Source organism: Ammospiza nelsoni, chromosome 2, assembly GCF_027579445.1.
Source record: "Ammospiza nelsoni isolate bAmmNel1 chromosome 2, bAmmNel1.pri, whole genome shotgun sequence".
Classification (NCBI taxonomy): domain Eukaryota; kingdom Metazoa; phylum Chordata; class Aves; order Passeriformes; family Passerellidae; genus Ammospiza; species Ammospiza nelsoni.
In genome coordinates, this window is record NC_080634.1 from 109,631,447 (window position 1) to 109,650,692 (window position 19,246).

The 19,246-nt window shown below is 34.4% G+C and overlaps 1 protein-coding gene across 2 annotated transcripts in view; it reads right to left on the reverse strand.

Annotated features, from left to right (window-relative positions):
• Positions 1–19,246, reverse strand: part of DMD (dystrophin) — a 1,160,174-nt gene that overhangs the window by 660,660 nt on the left and 480,268 nt on the right. For both annotated transcript variants that reach the window (XM_059491405.1, XM_059491401.1), the window contains exons 18-19: positions 13,769–13,892; positions 6,874–6,961 (exon numbers count right to left, since the gene is read on the reverse strand). In XM_059491405.1, coding sequence (XP_059347388.1) covers positions 6,874–6,961; positions 13,769–13,892 — 212 coding nt within the window. The remainder of the gene's footprint in view (positions 1–6,873; positions 6,962–13,768; positions 13,893–19,246) is intronic.

Below are 19,246 nucleotides of genomic sequence, written 5' to 3' on the forward strand. Positions count from 1 at the left end.
TGTGCCTGGACTGAAATTAGATTTTAATGTACAAGACTGTTGCTGGCTTTTCTTCGATAAAATTGCAATTAATAGGAACTATATTCCACAGTTCTTTAGAGGTTTCTGGTAATCCAACCCATATATTCTGTATTATAAGTATTTTTAAAAATATCATAAACACTGAGTCATTAACAAAGTACCAGATCAAATCTCCATCTAGGCCAGTCCTGAGTGTCCAACAATGACCATAGGGAGACAGTAAGAAGACAGCCAAGAAACCATAGGTGATGCTTCTCTATGGTTATTTTCAAAGTGATAGGTTTCCTTGATGTAGTTTGCCTATTCCTGTGTGTTGTTCAATAATCATGCTTACAATAAAGTTCATAAAATAAAACTAACTTTAGTTATTGAAGAAAAGGTAATTATTTAGAACAATTAAAAGGTAAAAGGAATTTTCTTCACTTTCTGTGAAGAAAGTAAAGCAATACATATGAAAGATAGGAAAATGTGTCTTAACATAATTCATAATCACTCTGTAATTTGAACTCAAAATGACTTCAAAATCATATTAACTTAATCATCCAATTTATTTTTCAGTGGAAGTTTAAATGTAATCCCTAATATTTTTTCAATTGTAATGACATGTAATGATACACATAGCAATAGAGTCAACATTGTTTTCAAAATGAGTAAAATTTTCAGATCACTGAGCAATGTCATATGCTTAAGAACACTTTTAATATCATCACACAGCCATACAATAGCCAACCAGTTAAACAAAAGCTATGTTTTTATCAAAATAATAAAAATTAGAGTACTTTTCTCTAAAGCAAGTTTAAAAGCGAATTAGACAAAAGCCTTCTCTGTTCCACTTCTGCAATCTTTGATACACTACTGAATATGGGTTTTCTTGTTTGCAATCTGCACTCCAAATCTACAGGAAATTTTCTTTATCAGGATTAAAAAATAGTGAAGTTCATGGCAATTTTGGAAGGTAGTACATAGGAAATAGAGTACTAATTGCAGCCAGATGCTGTAGTAAAAAAGTAATAAAAAGTACTGTAATTTTTAAAAATAAAATATTTTAAGAAATTGCTATAGTGTATGGTAAATCACAGTAAATGATAATTGGGGATCATGTCTGTGGTGGAGCATCACAGTGCTCTGGCAATTCCTGTTCAGGGTCCAGCTCAGGGCTATTTCATTCAGAGCTGCTGGGAAACAGCCCGCTTGGAAACAGACTGTGCAGACCTGATAGCAGCTCTCTGGATATGCTTTTGCTCTGGGATGCTGCTCCAGCCAAACAAAGTGTACAGCATTTCAAAAAGCAAAACTATTGGAAAAAAAGAAAGTTCAGTACTAGTGAGAGATAATGGGTGGTGGTTGGAGCAGCTCCACATCCACAATATACTCAAAAAAACTGAAGAGTACATTTTAAGGACTAATCAAGGATATAAAATTAACTTTGAAGTGTGAAGTGGTAAAAAAGGATTTTGACACATCTTAATAAAATCCAAAAGTGATCTTGTCCTCTGTGAGTGTGTGTGTGCATCTGGCGATGTGGTAGCATGACTACATTTTCCAGAAGTTTAATGTCTAATGAGCATGTGAAGAGGCAGAATAAACCTGAATGGCCCAGCACATCTAAATAACAACAATCAGAGACAACCAGGCACTCAGAAACTGACTCTTAACAACAGCAAGAACATGCATATGTATAGACAATAAGACTTTAACTCTGCTGTATTTTAACAATTGTTTCTGTTATGAGTTGGATATAAAAATGCTGTAAATTCATAACAGAGAGCAGATTATCTTGTCATTGTGTTCATTATTATCTCTGAACCTGGAAGATATTGCTTGTGAGTTTGGCAGACGAGATATAAAAAGATCACTTTATTTATTCCTCCTTCCCTTTCTTTTCAGCTGCCAGAGTCTCCCAAGTACCCTTAGGCAAGATTATGATTACCAGAAGTGCAGTCATGGATTCTCCAAATATAATAATACTTTTCACTGCAATATTTTCTTCTAGGATTCAGAGAGGACTGTATTTCAGATGAAAATCTAGATTCACTAGATCCACCTTTGTTATTTTTCTCATAGGTCCCTCTTCACATGAGAGATTTAAATATGTAAAAATAGCCTCTATTATTCAATTTTCTTTAATTAACCTTTGAGTCTAAATGTGATTCCATAAATACATAGAGAAAGAAATGCTTTTGCTCTTCATGTTCCTGAAATGGACAGTACAAAACTGCTTTATTCAGAGTCACGTTTGGTAAAATATTGCAGAGGTGCACTTTCATTAGGCAGAATATCCTACTGTAAGTAAGATAAAATCTCCATAACATGTGATTTTAAAACTTTTATTTTTCAGTCCATTCAGGTAAAACAAAATTTTCCATCAGATGCTAGCACGTCATTTCCAGCAGGATGTAATAAAATGGCTGTTACTTGCACTTGAGATCATTTGGGCAAGTTTGACCCATTGGAGAATATCAAGAATTTCACAGAATCACGGAATAGTGAGGGTTGGAAGGAAATTACCCAGTCCAACCCCCGTACCAAGGCAGGGTCACCCAGAGCAGGTGGCACAGGAATGAGTCCAGGTGGCTTTGGAATGTCTCCAGAGAGGGAGCCTTCATGATTTCCCTGGGCAGCACAGGGTTCCAGTGCTCTGGCACCCCCAAAGAAATTCTTCCTCTAGCTGAAGTGAAACTTTCTGAATTTTAATTTATTACTCTTTAATAATGTCCATTATTCCTTGGCCTATTTGAAACTTTCTTCTGTGATAATACTTATTTCTTGACTAAGTAAGCACCTTTACCAAGACATATCAAAAGTGCACAAGCAGGCAAAGAAACAATATAAAACCCATTTTCTGGTAAAACATTACTTTATGAATAGTGGTTGGTTAATAATTTTTTCATGTTTCACATTCTAAAACCTTCTGGTATAATCATTGTATAAATATACTGTACCGAGAGGAAACAGATCATTATCTGAAGTGCATCCATTAATTTTATTACCTTGTATACTGCACATAATAAATTGTGCCTGAATATTTTTAATTGTGCAGCACCTCACATGGAAGTGCTTTGGAATTGCCACTTAATATGAAATATATCTTGTTAAATGCATCTGTCATTTGCACAGCTCTGTGATAGAATAATGTAATATTATTTGGTTTCTGTAGCTCTCGACTTGTGTAACTTAAAAGATAATGTATTTCTTCCATAGAATGGTGGCATTTTGAAATTACATGTTTTATTGCAACAAATTGATTTGTATTCACTTTAATGCTTGCTGTCAAAATTCTCTGATTATTCATTTTGATGTCCTGTTTATTTTACTCTAAACTATTATAATAGCCAAGTGTCCATTCCAAATGCTAAACTATACTTATGCATCAACAGATTTTTTATTCTCTTTTATAATATGATTTAGTAGAGAAAAAAAAAACCAGATTTCTTTTTTTCCTAGAAACACTGGTAAACAGAATATATGTTTTCACTGATTTCAATCATCAGTCTTTGAAAGCATGAGCAAGGAGAGGCAGAGCACAGCCCATGAGGGTAGTTGGGTAAAGAAGAATCCACCAAAAAATCATCAATGATTTCCCTTGTGATGGGAAAAGCCCTTCAAATGATAATGTCCAGACTCCCTGCCTACAAACACAGGAACAGCTGTGCTGTGGGAGAGGGCAGATCTTTCCAGGGCAAAAATACTTCTGCTGACAGTGGCTGACAATATTTATATACGACTAGAAGAATGTCCTGTGTAAATATGTTTGCTAAGAATATTTCCCTCTTCTAAGGAACAAATAAATTAAACCCTAAATAAAACAATCCAATTCTCTCCAGAGTCCTGTTTTTTTTAACTTATTCTCTCTCCTACCTATCATAGAAAAAAAAGGCAAGAAAAGAATTACCAATGATTCAACAATGGAGTTCACCACTATTCTGAACTTGCTCTTATAACCCACCAGAGGTCTCATCTTTTTATGCTCTTTGTCTGTTACATTCAGAATCTTGTTTACGAGCAAACAGAAAGAATATTTTAAGTATTAAGTAACTCCAGCATAATTTGAATCTTAAGGAATCTAATCATCATTAGTCCAGATCTAATTGACACAGAATAAGTTAAAATTAACAACACTATTAAAAATGTCATCACTTGACTACTCAACTGATCTATGCCTTAAATCTGTTTGCTTTCTGTGGTCTTTTAATTACAGATTATACTGCAAATGCATGACAATCATCAATTCAATCACTGACTCATTTCCTTAAAGAATAACAAGGGGAGCATCATCATTTTTGATCTGTAAATTGTGGTAGTTAGAAAGGTTTTTCATTAAAATGACATAGTACATCTTCACTCCACTAGATGTTAAACTGCAGATCTCCCACAAATCCATACAGGCACACTAATTAATTCCAATTCCCTCCCATTTTATGGAAAAGAGTTCCACCACTGGAACAGGAAGATATGAAGGAACAGTTAGGCTGCTCCAAAAATGTTATTTTTTGAGATTCAGCAAATCTTTAATCTCGTTCTTAGTGAATACAACAACCAAAAAAAAATTAATTTACACAAGATACAAACACTATAGAAACTTAGTTGAATTACTATGGAAAATATAAAGCTGCATAACTCTACTACCGTTTGAAATTAAGTTTTAAAAGTAATATTTTTACTTAACTTTTAGTTCAGTTTCAGTTGGACTAAATTGCAGCCATTAACTGCAATTAGATCATAATGATTGGAAGGAAAGGCAAAGAGAGAGTATGTTGTACTCAAAAGTACAATGGCTTTACAATGGCAGTTAACTTCCTTTACCCACAAGGAGTAATTTTGAGCATCTCACAAGATATTCCATTTGCCAATTCTTTGTTAAAATCATCTCATAGTTCTCACCAGCTAATGTTAATTATTTATTCTACTCTCTACTGCTGGCAATTAGTGCATTAATTAACCATTCCAAACACTATTCTTCAATCTGCCTTTGCATTAGTGGAGCAGTTGAAAGTCCGATAAATACTCAAGGTTCCAAGTCCAGAGGAATTGTTTCTCTTTTCAAAGGGATTGCTTCCTCCCTAAAACCATGACAATAAGAGATCTTCATTTTCACAGCCAATTATGTCAGCCACACTAGAATGTTTTTTCTACCAAGGCTAAGACAATATAATGCATGACACAGATCTCAGAGCAGCTAACAAAGTTGAAGAAGTTGATAAGGTGATACTGGCTTGGTTAATCTACCCTGTGCCTGCCACTCAGTTGGAAGAGGTGCTTCCTAAATAAAGAAGTGTAATTTGAGAAATACTGGAAATATCTCTATGCACATGTAACTACATGTAAAACATCAATAAGGATGGACCCATGGACTGAGGGAGACAAAAGCAGTGTCTTGAGTTAAAACTCCATGGGAATAATTGAGACAGAATTTAGTCTACTCGATACATGACATGGTAAGCACTACAGTGCGGGGTGAGCATTAGCTAAGATGGCAGTGAGTTTGACAAATAACACCAAAATTAGTCATCATAAAGTACTGCATAATCCAAAGAAAGTAAACTGGAATTCTTGAGGTGCAGGTCTGCACTTGTCCAATGGAAGAGTGGACATGCCTAAATATGCCCTGGACAGATTCTGCCCAAAATCAGAACCTCAATGTGTCAGCATGCAAATTTCAGATGCTTCCCTAAAAGTCATGTACAATCAATTCTCCCAGACAGAAACATAAAAAGTCTGAACTTTTTATATCATCAACTATGGAAAAGTACCCAAATTATTTCAAACAGGGTGCAGATGTTGCCAGACTGCCTTCAGTATATTCACAGAGTCAGGGAAGGGACTCATTGTAGCAATAGTTACAGTAATGATAACAAAATATGTCCTACACATTAAATATGGTCTCTTTTATAATATTACACCTTCATAATTAGGCAAAATAATCATAGGATTCCATCTAAGAATTTTCTTTAGAAATTTCTTTAGCTTGGCTAGTTAGTACCTCAGACTTAAAGCATTTTACTTTTAGCAATTTAATTGTTGGTTATTCATTGTAACAATTTAAGAGAAAATATATGTTCCAAATGTCACTTTACTCAGCATCTGTATTTCTAGTAATCATATCAGTATGATAGATGTTGGCCCATTTTAATTATTTGATTGCAAGGCAAGATATTCCTTAATATTAAGAAAAATGGCGTGAGTTAGTTTTACTTTCATGAACTTTTCCTTGGGTTTTGTTTTTCACTTACTTAAAAGTTCAAAAGAATGGTGTCATGTAATAATTTCGTTGAGGAAAAGAAAAAAAAAAAAGACAAAACTCTTGCAGCTATTTTTCTTTGTTCAAGAGTTGTATAAACTTTGACAATTATTATATTCCAAAAACCAAATGCTAAAAATTTCTTCCAAAATCCCAATAAAATGTTATATTTTCTATGATACAGAACATTACAGAAATATGTATATTACAAAACATACATTTTATATTAAAAGTCAGGAAGTATTTTTCCCCAACTGGTTAAAGTAATTCCTTTGGAGCTGTCTAACTCAGATGTGTTAAGGTACTTCAAAGCTTAGAGAACTCAGAAAATAAGATTACAACTTAAGTCTCTGCACAGAACAGATTGTTAATATGCAATTCATTACTGTGAGTTTCTAACACATGTCTCTGCATGGTACTAAAGTGGTAATACTTTTTTTCTCTTCTCTAATTAACAGATTTAACATTCAGAAATAATAAAAGAAATATAAGGCAATATCACTTTACCGTTCCATTTAGACAGCATGTGCTAATATAATTCTTGTGATAAATATGAACCTGTTAGTTGATCTAATCCCTAAGAAGATTATCTAAAGCAACTCCCAAGTAATTACCATTCACCATCTGTTCCACCAGGGCCTCAGCTGATCTGCTGGCATCTTGCAGTTTTCTGTACTTCTCAGGCTTTTCTCGCTGGATGGCCTGCAGCACGACAGGAAAGGTGAGTATTTCAACAGAGGGGTTTCATACAAGAAAGTAATTAATCTCAGGGATGTCTTCTGATTTCTTGGGACTTTCTAACGCATCATACTGCCCTGACTGCCCCCCAGTTTGCAATGAAAGAGGTAAGCACCATAAACCACCACCAGGAAGGGAATCGGTCAAAGTCAAATACAAAAACAGAGTCAGAACACAAAAAAGTTGACAAATGACACATTTCAGTATTTTATGGACACATAAAAGACATAGAAATTAAGAGCTATTTGAAGCACAATATTTCAGAAAGAAAATATTCATTAACAGAAATGCCTTGTGGAAGAATAGATTTGCTTATTTTCATGGTAAAAGCAAACATTGACCATTCTCACCAAATCACAGGGATTCACAGCATTCTTCAGTATCAAACCCATATAAATTTGATTGCTTTTTTACTATTTTATTTGAAAACAAAATAACATCTGTAAAATGCATATGTAAGACCACATGCAGCAGACACCCATATATGGGCTATTAAGAAGAAGAGTCAACTGGAGATTCAATACAGGCTTCTCATCATGTTTTGTACTTAAATACTCTCGAATCACATTTCTGTACACAAAAATTGCTCACCAATGTTCAGGCCAGCAAGTAAGGCCTAGTAAAGGCCAGCTGCTAAAATGATAAGATATAGTAGGAATCTAAATTTAAATACAATTTTGGGTCAGTAGAAATACTGATGGTAAGTAAATTCATTTTAGATTTGACAGCTCATCAATGCTGTCTTGTAATTAACACCATGGAGTCACTTCATTGATTTTAAACTAAATTAGTTGCATAATTTAGGTGTAATTTAGAAGCTCAAAGATGCAACAAGCTCAAAGATGCACAGTCAAATTTGATACTAAAAATAAAACAGACTATATATCTCCCAGAGATTCTGACCAACACAGGGTCCCACAAATCAAATCCCTCACTTTTCTGCAGAAGATACACACATAGAAGAGGATATGATCCCCCAAATCCTACATGATGTATAAGGAAACATCACACTTGGCCTTGGCTGCAGTTTCACAGGCTGGCTGATGCCACTGGGCTTCCCCATCACCCCGTTAATTTCCACAGCAAATTTAGATGCTGCATGACTTCAAAAAGTCTCTTTTGACTGAAAAGAAAGCTTAAGCAGGTGTCTAAGCATGCATTAAGTAAAAGAACCTTATATACATAAATTTGGAAATATTATTTTGCAAATAGATTGTTGCACCCATATAGAATGACTATAAACACCTTTGAAGAAACTCTCTTAAATAACTTTTAAAATGTGATGTTTAAAACATCTTCAGTTTAACAAGAAGCAACTCCCATGAAGACACTGCAAATGAGGAGACACAGAATCTTGGAAGAGAAATTTTCAATTAAATTCACGTTTTTCCTCAGCCTACCTATAACTGCTATCCATTTGTGCATATAGAAATTGCTAAACAGCAGGCTTTCTAACAATATCAAAGATTCTTTTCAACACTGTCACTAAAACAATTTTGGATAAATGAGATCTATAAAGAAAATATATTTAGAAAATAATAAAATAGTTTCTATTTTAGAAACATATTTTAATATATAACTAAATTACCACTCAAATATTATGAAGTTTAATCCCACAAAGTTACAGATGACTGTATGAATTATCTCTCATTTTCGTAGGTCAATAAAATCTTGCACAATTACCCAGAGCAATTTAAATATTTTCCAAATTTAAAAAGTAAATTAACTCTCTGCAGAGTTCCAAAATCTCTTACAGAATCTTAATTAATACTACTCTTTCTATAATGCTAGGTATAATTAACATGAGAATAACTACTGAGAACTCAAAGGAATCGTTAAAACACTAAAATATACTGAAAATAATTCTATTCCTTCTGTAACACCAGGTGTGTTATTATCATGTGTATAACCATAGTGAGCAGAAAAAAATTATTTTAAAAAAACAAAACCACTTCATAAAATATGCTAAAACTTATCTTTTTAAAATATAAAAATGATAAGACATAAAAGCTTGTGGAAGTCAACCCTTCCCTGCTCAGCATATGTTATGTGTGCAGGAAAACGTGGAGAAATGTTCACCTCTCTACTAAAAGATTCAAGTTCCCAGGTCCTGGCAGAAAATATAAACACTATGCATAGAGTCCTTAAATAAACATATCAAACTTTCAGTCAACTCTTTTTCCATTCATTTTTATGCAATTGGCATATATTATGCAAATGAAGGTTGAGCCCTGGTTAGAGGAGGACAAACACACACAGGAAGCACAGTGATAACCAAAGGAGAAGAAACTGAACTCTTGGTTCCTCCTACAAAGACAAATGATGTGGCCTGGGGAGAAAGGAGGAAATCACTCTAGTTACTCAAAACAATGAGCACATGTCCCTGTCATCGCTTGCCAAACCTGCAAATTTTGTCTTGGGTTTTTAAGAACCTCAGGAGAAGTATTTCCATAACCCAGTGTCAAGTGCCTAGAAATGAATGGAGCAGTCCTGGAATCACCTCTCATTTACCTCTTTGGTTCTGTTTTCTTCATTTTTTCCTTTACTGAAGGGGACCATCCTGTTGATCCAAGTTCATTTATGTCACAAGTAGAATGGGAGATTTTTAAAGGATTTGTGAAGTTTTGAAACTTAAATTCTGTATAATAATATTATACAGAATAATATAATAACAGTAATATAATTCTTATTCTGTGTAATAGACACTTTTTGACAACAGTGGCAGTGCCTAAGCCACTTCAAAATATTTCCAAATATATAACCTCCCTCCTTTTTTTTACTCTTTTTGGCTTCTGTAAAAGAATTTTCAGAAAAAAAAAGACCCCAATATTAGAGGAAAAGGTTAACTTGGTTAACTTAATGGGCTTTTGTCCAAGTAGAGATTAATTATCTTTTGGACTACTTTGCAACAGACAATGCAAATGCATTATAGCTCAGTTTTAATTGATTGAAAAACATTATAAATTAATCTTTAGCTAAGTGCTAGCCAAAGGCAAAGGGGCTATTTTTACAAATCTAAACATTTTATTTGACCTTGAGATTTTAGTTGGCAGTTAATGACTTCATAAACTAGAAAATAGTGATGGCTGGAGAAATTTGGATATTATTCATATATCAAATCAACATCTTTCTTTGGGAGCTCTGTGAAAGGATGCAGGGCAGCACTCCCTGACCTCCTGTGGTGGTGACCCATCACCCCTGAGGGCAGCGAGGGAAACATTATCATCCCCACCTCTGACAGTGATTCAGCTCTCAAATACCATGCGTAACAAAGCATGCTGGAAAAGGTCACTAAAACAAAACAAACATATGAGAATGGGACTTCTGAGAATGCCAAGAGAACAAATTTAATTGTCTAGGATATCTGACATTTTCCCTTACATCTGTTCCTTCTGTTTCTCTTTGATTCTGAATTTCTAGGTGCTTCCTCTTCTTGGGTAACCAAAACTTCTTTCAAGGATTTTTATTCCAAATTTCTTGTTGGATAGTTTCAAATCCAATTTACTAAGTAGGATTTACTTCCTGAAGTTGTGGAGGTTTTTTGCACCTGAACCTTTATATATTTGAACTTGCAATACTGAAAGCTCAATATAGCTTAAGAAAAACATGGAAGTCCTGAGTCATTCTGAGGTCTGATTTTAGTAAAATACACACACTAACTGTAGAATGTTTATGGTGGCATGTAGTATAACAATATTTACGACATTAATGTTTGGATGTCTCTGTTATTTAGGAGTATGGCTGTTCAATAAATTCCTTCTATTGTTCTGGCTTTGCAGTCCCCCTGCCCAGGTAAGGTAAATATCTTTCTTCTGTATCAGGGTATAAATACTTTTCTTCTCCCCAGACATAGGAATGGACTTTTTGCACATATCTAATATATTCAAGCTACATAATACATCTGCCAAAGGCTAATTTCCTGCCAGGATCTGAAGAGCAGCTGCCTTAGCAAACAGAGTCACTGCATTTCATACAGCCTGCTCTTGGCTCTGTGTCCCCCAGGACTCATCTGAGCTGGGATGGGAGCAAGCTTTTGCACTTTATGAATCACCAATGATGGCAAAAGAGATTTCCTTGTGGATTTCATTTCCGATGCCTCTGTCCCTCTATCATGCAGCAGATGCACTTCCACTCCATCTTATGGATGTGACGCCTCATCCATGAAAAATGATGGGCAGGAGCAAGCTGCCACAAGAAAAAACAATCCTGAAACTAGTAACTGTCCCCAAAAGAGCAGCAGAAAAGAAAGGAATCCCAAAAAAGGCTCTAGGACTCAGCACTGACTACAGCAGGGAATAAAGGAGAGTTTTGGCATCAGCCAACCACAGGTGTTCTGTGCTATACCAAATTATGTATTCATATGGGCAAAACCACCAAAATTATTAAGTAAGGACAAGATGGGACTTCTGCACACGTGTGTAGATGGTCACATGCATGCATGTACAACACTGGGGTATGACTGTGGATGTCAGTGCACGTCCTGGTTTTGCCTGGGATACAGTGATTTTCCTCTCGATAGCTGGGAGAGTGCTGTGTTTTGGATTCATTATGAGAATAATATTGATAACATTCATGTTTTTGGTTGTCTAAGTTTTGTCTGTCCTAAGTCAAGAACTCTTTTTGTGTGTCTTATGCTCTGCCAGTGCTACACAAAAAAAAAAAAAAAAAAAAACCAAAACAAAAAAACCTGGGAGGAAACACAGCCAGGACAGGTGACCCAAACTGGCCAGGAGGATGTTTCACACCATAGAAAAACATGCTCAGTGTAAAAACTGGGGGAGTTACTGGAAGGGGCTTATTTGTGTTTAGGGTGCGGGTCTAGCCTTGGTCAGCAGGTGTTGAGCAATTGCATTGTGCTTCCCTTGCCTGTTGTTTGCTGTTTTCTTTCTGTTATCTGATTTATTATTTGCTATCATTACTATATTTTCCTTTATTTCATTTATCTATTCTTATCTGAACCTACAAGTTTTACTTTTGGTTCTCCCCATTCCCAGGGGTGGGTCGGGGAATGCGAGCAGGTGTGGTGCTTAGTTGCCAGCTGGGCTTAAAGCACAACAGAACAATAAAATCTATTTCAATTATCTCTCACATATGTTTTCCTTTCTGCATTTCATTCTTTTTTATATGCCTTCTACAACTTTACTAGAAATTATATAATATGTTAAAACACATACTATCTTGTTTTCCATTGATTAGAGGTACATTTTGAGAGAACTAATAACTAAAAGTGTTAACAAGCAGCAACGAAACTTTTCAAATCAATGAACTGAAAAGTACTTTCTGCTTTGTCTCTCATTTAATTGATTGAGACAGAGATAAGACCAGGAAAAGTCAGGTCAGGACAAGTTTTAAGACCTGGCATTTATAAAAATTTGATATTTTTCTTTAATTTGTTAAAAAGCGTGTTCAAAGACTTACACTGACTGAAAACGATTCAACACATAATCCATGTAGCACTTGTCAAGTGTCACCTTTCAGAGTTCTCACTCTAAAATTAATACATGCAATAGAATGTTTTCTCCCTTAGAGAAACCAGAAACTTGTTAATGTAACTTGATTTTCTCTATAAAATGCTTATTTTAAGAGCAGTGACACTCTGTGAAATTAAAATGGGTCTTGGTCCTTAAAAATATTTTCAATGTTAATGAAGGATACATATCGATTTTTCTTATATCTATTTAGAATTACTGGTTTGTTTTAGACCTCTCTCATGGCAATATAAATAACTAAAATAATTGCAAGAAACTTGGAATTTAACATGGGATTTAAAAATGTACACTTACAGTCAAAAAATTCCATGTTACTCAATCTTATCAAAGCTGATTCATGATGGAAAAGTAAAATATGAGAAAAACAAAACATATCAGCAAATCTAAATTCAATACAGTAACTTTGCTCCACCTCTTTGTTTTCTAGGAATAGGTATCAACATGGGTTTTAATGATGTTCCATAACATAGTATGCTACTATCCAAGATAATTATAAAAACTCTCCTTTCTCATCTTTGAGAAGATGGGCATTTTTTCACTGATCTACAAAAATAAAATAAGGAAGAAAATTTGTAACAGTTTAGTTTTCAAGGGCTAAATTCAGTGATTCAGTCTATGACACACAGACACACAAACAGCAACTTTTTAAGCAGTGCAGAACCATTCACTTTGTCAGGAAATAACAGGTTTTTGTTCTAATATGGTACTACAGTAGAGTAAAAAAAAAAAAAACAAAAGGCAAACAATGAAAGCCCCATGGAAACTGGTGATTGTCACATATATTTTACAGCTCTGTGAAGAAAATAGATATAGATTTCTTTTAGCGTCCACTCCAGTGACACTTTTCATATTCTTCAGTTTTTGCATGTATGATGTCAAATTAAGCTGTTAGTATAGAATGGAGGTGCATATTTAAGTAATGATAACTTAATATAACTTATAAATTTACATATGTATGTAAATTTATAGATATATATAAACCTTAATATCTATATATATTTTGGTATAACTTTACCAAAGACTGTCATGGATTTACAACACCTTAATTAAATATGAATACGTATGAGCAAAAACAACAACAAAAATCTATGTGTTCAGACAGTCTGTGTAGTAAATTTGGTGCCAAAATCTGAAACTCGCAGAAACAGTGAACACTTCTAAATTTATCTTGGACAATCAATGCTTGTCAGTCTACATTTGAAATCCTTTAAGCTTGGACTCTGAAAGCACTTTGGCAAGCAAATACAGACTAGCAGACATGCACATGAGTAGTTTCTCCTACATTGACTCTTTCTCTGAGGTCTGAGAGGTTTCCTTCTTTCCTGAAGACGGCGAACTCAGGGCTCTGCAGCAGTGCCTCGGAGCGGGTCATCCAGCTGTGCAGCTCCGTGGTATCCGAGTCAAACCTGAGGGACAGAAAAGTGCAACAGGACTTTCAGCTTCCACAGCTCCTGAGAACAGGATTGGCAGCAAACATGGTCATTTAAACAAGGGAATAAACAGCGATTTGTATCAGCAAAACGCAGTTTTAAGCTCCCATATCTCATCAGGGAGTTCATAAAACTATTCATTTTTAAATTTAGAAATGCAGAAAGAGTTTTTCATTTTTAAGACCCGATTTGACAGCTGAACAGATGCAATAATTTCCAGAGTAAGTATTCTAATTTTTCAAGCTAATGTTTTTGGAAGATATGAAACAAATGTCTGTCAGTGAAGAAAGAGTATCACAAGTCCTGTTTGCTGAGGTGAGGATTCAAGACCTATCAGTCAGACCAAACGCAGCCTTCAAACCTGCGAGATCACTGTCCCAGCTTGTGATTGTGAAATTATGAAGAAAATTCAAGAAGAAAATTTGATGAAAGAAGATTTTTCTGATTAACTCAAATTTGTTCTACGATGTGACCAACTAATCAACAAGTATAATTTGCCACAGTTAAAGCTTTAAAACCAAAATTAAGCTCCTCAACTCTCTGCACTTAATTTATAACTAGTTTTTACTCCATAGCCCTCTTTACTACATTCTGGATTCTTTCATCAACTTCTTTAAAACTGATCTTAACTTGTGTTAACCACTATTCAAGTAATGTCTCAAAATGCAGATATTCAAATTACTAATGTCTAGAAATTTCAAATTGTGATTCAGCATCTACTGTAGTTTTAAAACAAGAAGCTTCAGACAATATTTGTTGTCAGTTATGCCACACTTTCTGCTTGATTGCATTTCCTTATTGCACTGTATGTTCTAATATTAAATCCCTTTTGCAGCTGACTTTCCTTCTGCAGCAATATGCTGAACACAACAGAGCAGAAAGACCTAGGGGAAAGAATAACAAGCTGTATCTTTCAGTTTGCTTTATGACTATAGGTTGTATAATTTGCATACAACTGGAAATCTACTAAAAACAGTAACTTGAACAACAATTATGCCCCTGGGGGAATTAATTATTTTATAAAAATACATTTCATTTATACAAGGATTTAGACTACTAAAATACAAAGATGTAAGGCAAAACCAGGTGCTACATAAATCTACATATACAGAATTGAAAAATGAATACAAGAAAGTATTCCATACTTGAGTTAATATTTATGCTTCCTTTTTTCCCTTCTCCACTGTGATTTTTTGTATTCATAAATAATGAAAGCAAAAGAAAAAGAATCACAAACTGCCTTAGTCCAATATTCTACATTCAATTTTAAAACTCTTAGGAATAATTTTGATAAAAAAAAATTCCTGATCTTACTAACTGAATACTCATTCAAGGAGAGAAAATTGTGACTTTGAAGTAATGGAAGGTGAAGAAATCTTCAGTTTTAAAATAAACTACAAATTCTAAGGCAAAAGCCAAAATAAAATTCCCAGATTGTTCAAGGAATGTTGGTGCTGTTCTAATCCCTGAACATGACCTCCATAGCCAGTTGAGATCTTCCTATTTCAGCTTTATTTCTGATAATTAAATCAACTGCAATTCTTGAAATAAAATGCTATCCTTTGTTCTACAAATAATAACTGCATATTTGATGATTACAAAACACCAGACATCTGATAGCAATGGAGTTTACCAGTCCCTGAGTACTAAAGTTCCTTGGCTGCAGGTAAAATTGTATGAGCTCTGGAATTTGTTTCATTCTGAAGCTGCAGACAAGTAGAATCAGTAAATCCTGTAAACTCTGAAAAATAGCCTGGTTTTACCCTGGTACAGGAAGGAAATTGACAGAAAAATGTTTATCAGTGATCAATTCTTCAAGAAAAAGTATTAAGCCCTTGTCTTTGCAGCACCTGGAAGAGGAATGGGAGCATTTGGGATAGTTTTGACAGCAGAACAAAACAATTAGGAACACATCGTATGGCCCAGAGAGCCATCAGATGGTGGCAAACGTTAGACATAGATCTTTAAGGTCCATTCCAACTGAAAGTATTGTATAATATGATATGATTCTCTGATATGACCAAGCTGATCTCACATAACAGATTGCTCTGCCACTTGCAGTTTCTTCTGGAGATAAATATAATTTCAGAAACAAAGCCTCCTGTTCAAAAAAGGGCAATAGGGTGAGGGGCAGACAAGAATTAAAAATACATAAAAGTTACATCCAAGTAGCTTTTTGTTTTACATAAATATCATTAAGATAAAGACATCTTACATAGTGATACTAAAAAAAAAAATCACTCTGTCACATTCACCTTGTGCAAAAGGAGGAAACACTGGTAGAAATGGTATTTAATCATTCTGCTTTAGTGATTGGATACTTCCTTTCTGAGCACAGCTGCAGTCAGAAATTATATTAGCTCTAGATTGATATCACAGTATAAATAGAGTCTTTAAATCTCCTAGGGACAAGAATAATTTAGACATAAAATAGTGCAAGACCGCCTTTCTGTCCCAACAAACTTCAGTTCAGGTAGAATTTGTAAAAATAGATCAATGGAAGATCCTAAAGCGAAAATCACCTGAGAAATTAATCCTAACTACTTTAATTTACATGCACATTATCATGCTCCCCAACTAAAAATTCCATTTGAGGCAGAATATTTATTCTTCCTGCAGCTATCATGCTTTTGTTTTCCACTTAGTCTTTTCTTCTGCTGATCCATAATAGAAATACTATTTTTACTGGTCCCACAGCCCTCTCTTTACATATGTCAGCAGAGTTCAAATGGAGATTTGTTTTTATTGTAACTATAAACAAATTAACTCTTATTACTTAAGGATTTCCATAAGTTTTTTCCTATTAGATAGGGGACTTCTAGTACGACAAGAGAATCCTGCTGTGGTAAGTATTTGGGTTGGAAATTCCATTAAGAGAAAAACTTGATGCAATTCAGTTGTGAAATGTCCCAAAGCTGAGGTTTACCATGTATTTAATAGAGAAAAGGAAAGCGAGAACAAAGAACCAATTTTGAACAAATACATGGTGATCTAGTAAGAAAGTTTGGAATGGGAATATGAAGTGAGCATATGGCTTGGGATGATCAAAAAAATCAATTTGTGGAGAATTTTCCATGAAAATATTACTGGCATAGATTAAAAATATGCTTTTTTAAAATATGCTTTGAGTAAATAGATATACAAGCAAATTCAGTCTTAAAAAAATTCACATAGGAACACGAGGCGTGAAGCATCTTCCTGCCATGTGGCCATCATGGTACATAATCCTATCTCTAAACTGAAGGATTTTCATCTTTAAACTACATTACATTGCTTCTGCTATCATGGACAGACACTGGTTTCAGTACTTTATTCTTTTAACAGACAGAAATTGCCTGACAATTTCCTTTGTTCATTTGTTTCCTTCCCTCCCCAAACAAAAATCACACCGGGCCTGTCACCACTGTGAATCTTGGGCAGACATGAAACCATTTGCCTACATATTGAGTTGGCAGGGAATGAGGCAACTTTGATCCAAGAACCACTTCACTGAATTATTTCATTTCCATGTCTGGGCTTAAATCCCCAGCTCACCAGAGTCTTTCTCAGCTTGTAGCTCTTCACTGCCTAGAACATATCAAAGAGCAACTTTACAGCACATGGTGCCCATTAGAAGAATTATTCTGATCTAATTCCCTGCTGTCCTCCTTCCTCCTCTGTATTTGTAGTTGATGAGTCATTAGTTGATAAATAGAGTTGTTCTTATCTTCTAATTCAACTGCCAATTTATCCAAACATTTTTTTTAGCTTCTTATTTTTTAGGTTTCAATTTTAGGTGTCAATTTAATTTCCTTTTTGAATGACATTTTGACCCTCCCTCTACATTTGTGATACTATTAAGTTTAGCCTCATCAACATTATGACCAGTGCACTTCTGTAATGCATACCAAGGCATGAAAACAAATACCAAATCAATCCCAAGTGTGTATCTCCAGCAGAAACTCATCTAGAACCATCAGGTACAGAGTACTTTTAAACCCAATCAATACTCTGTTAATACTGCAGGTAATTTCAGGTACTAAATGTAAAGAATATAATTCTGTTTATTTGTCATTAATCCATTTCTCACCTCACAAAACTATAAAGGATAAATGCTTACTAAGCATTAGGAAGTGCCCATGTACACAAATCTCAACATACACTTCTCATCCTCCAAATGAAAATGTTTATTAATTATTTCACCTTTAAGCAACACAAAACTATTCTGTTGTGTCTTAGTCACCTACTCCTTTCCTCTGGAATTGGCTACAGACTTACTGAAATAAAAAACCACCAGGAAAATTAGGGACATGACTTTCTTCTTCTTGAATGTGTTACCTATCATGAGATAACAAAACCAGAACACAAGCTGAATTTCTGTAAGAGATTAAGGGTCAAACAACCCAATGGAGGGGCTGTAAAAGTGCTAAACAATCACCATTTAGTCCCAACAAAATTAATTGCACAGAAATAGGATCTATGAAACAATACCTATCAAAAAGACCATTATAAAATCCCTATATGTTTTCCATTGATTTTTTTTTTCTTTAAGAATCCAAACTATTGCAAATAATGAAGGATTGAAATCCAAAATATTATAATTTTCAAAAGAGTGAGGGCTTCTCTTTTTTCAAAAAGTTCATTTAACAGTTGTTAAATGATAAAAACACTAGATGGAGCAACTATCCTGTTTTAACACACCTTGCTCTTCAAAGTGCATCGAGTTTCTTTCAAATCCTAAGATTAACATTATACTAATAATAACATTATGACAAGTAGACTTTACTTGGAAACCTTGGGGAGCATGTAAAAAGATATTTACCAAATTGCAAAGAACAGTATCTTTGCTTGTTATTAAGCATATTAATATTACAAATATGTTTAAATTAAATATTAACCAGTTCTTACTTGTCTGCTATTATAACCTTAGCATGAACAGAGTAGTTCTCAGAACTTTTTGTGATATGCAACTGACCTGTTTTTCCCAGGATATGCAAATACCATGAAAATAAATATGTTATCTTGCATCCCTTTCTCTTATTTACATTTTTTTAAATACTATAACATCAGCTCAGTTACATTTATTTCTAGCCCTAATGCCTAATACATTCTTTTCAAGATCTTACTATACAGCTCCAAGTATTTTATCTTTCTCAGTTTCAAATTGATTCCTGTGGGAAAAGGAGCTTTTCTTTGACTAGTAACAGAACTTAACTCACCTAAGTTATTCTGGCATTTTGAAGCATTAGTCCTGAAGCAGTTTTAGATTTTGGGAGGAAGAATGGAGGGGGGGAGAAATAAGAAAAAAAGTAATCTGGTTCTTATCTATGCTTTCTTCCTCTTATGGCAAA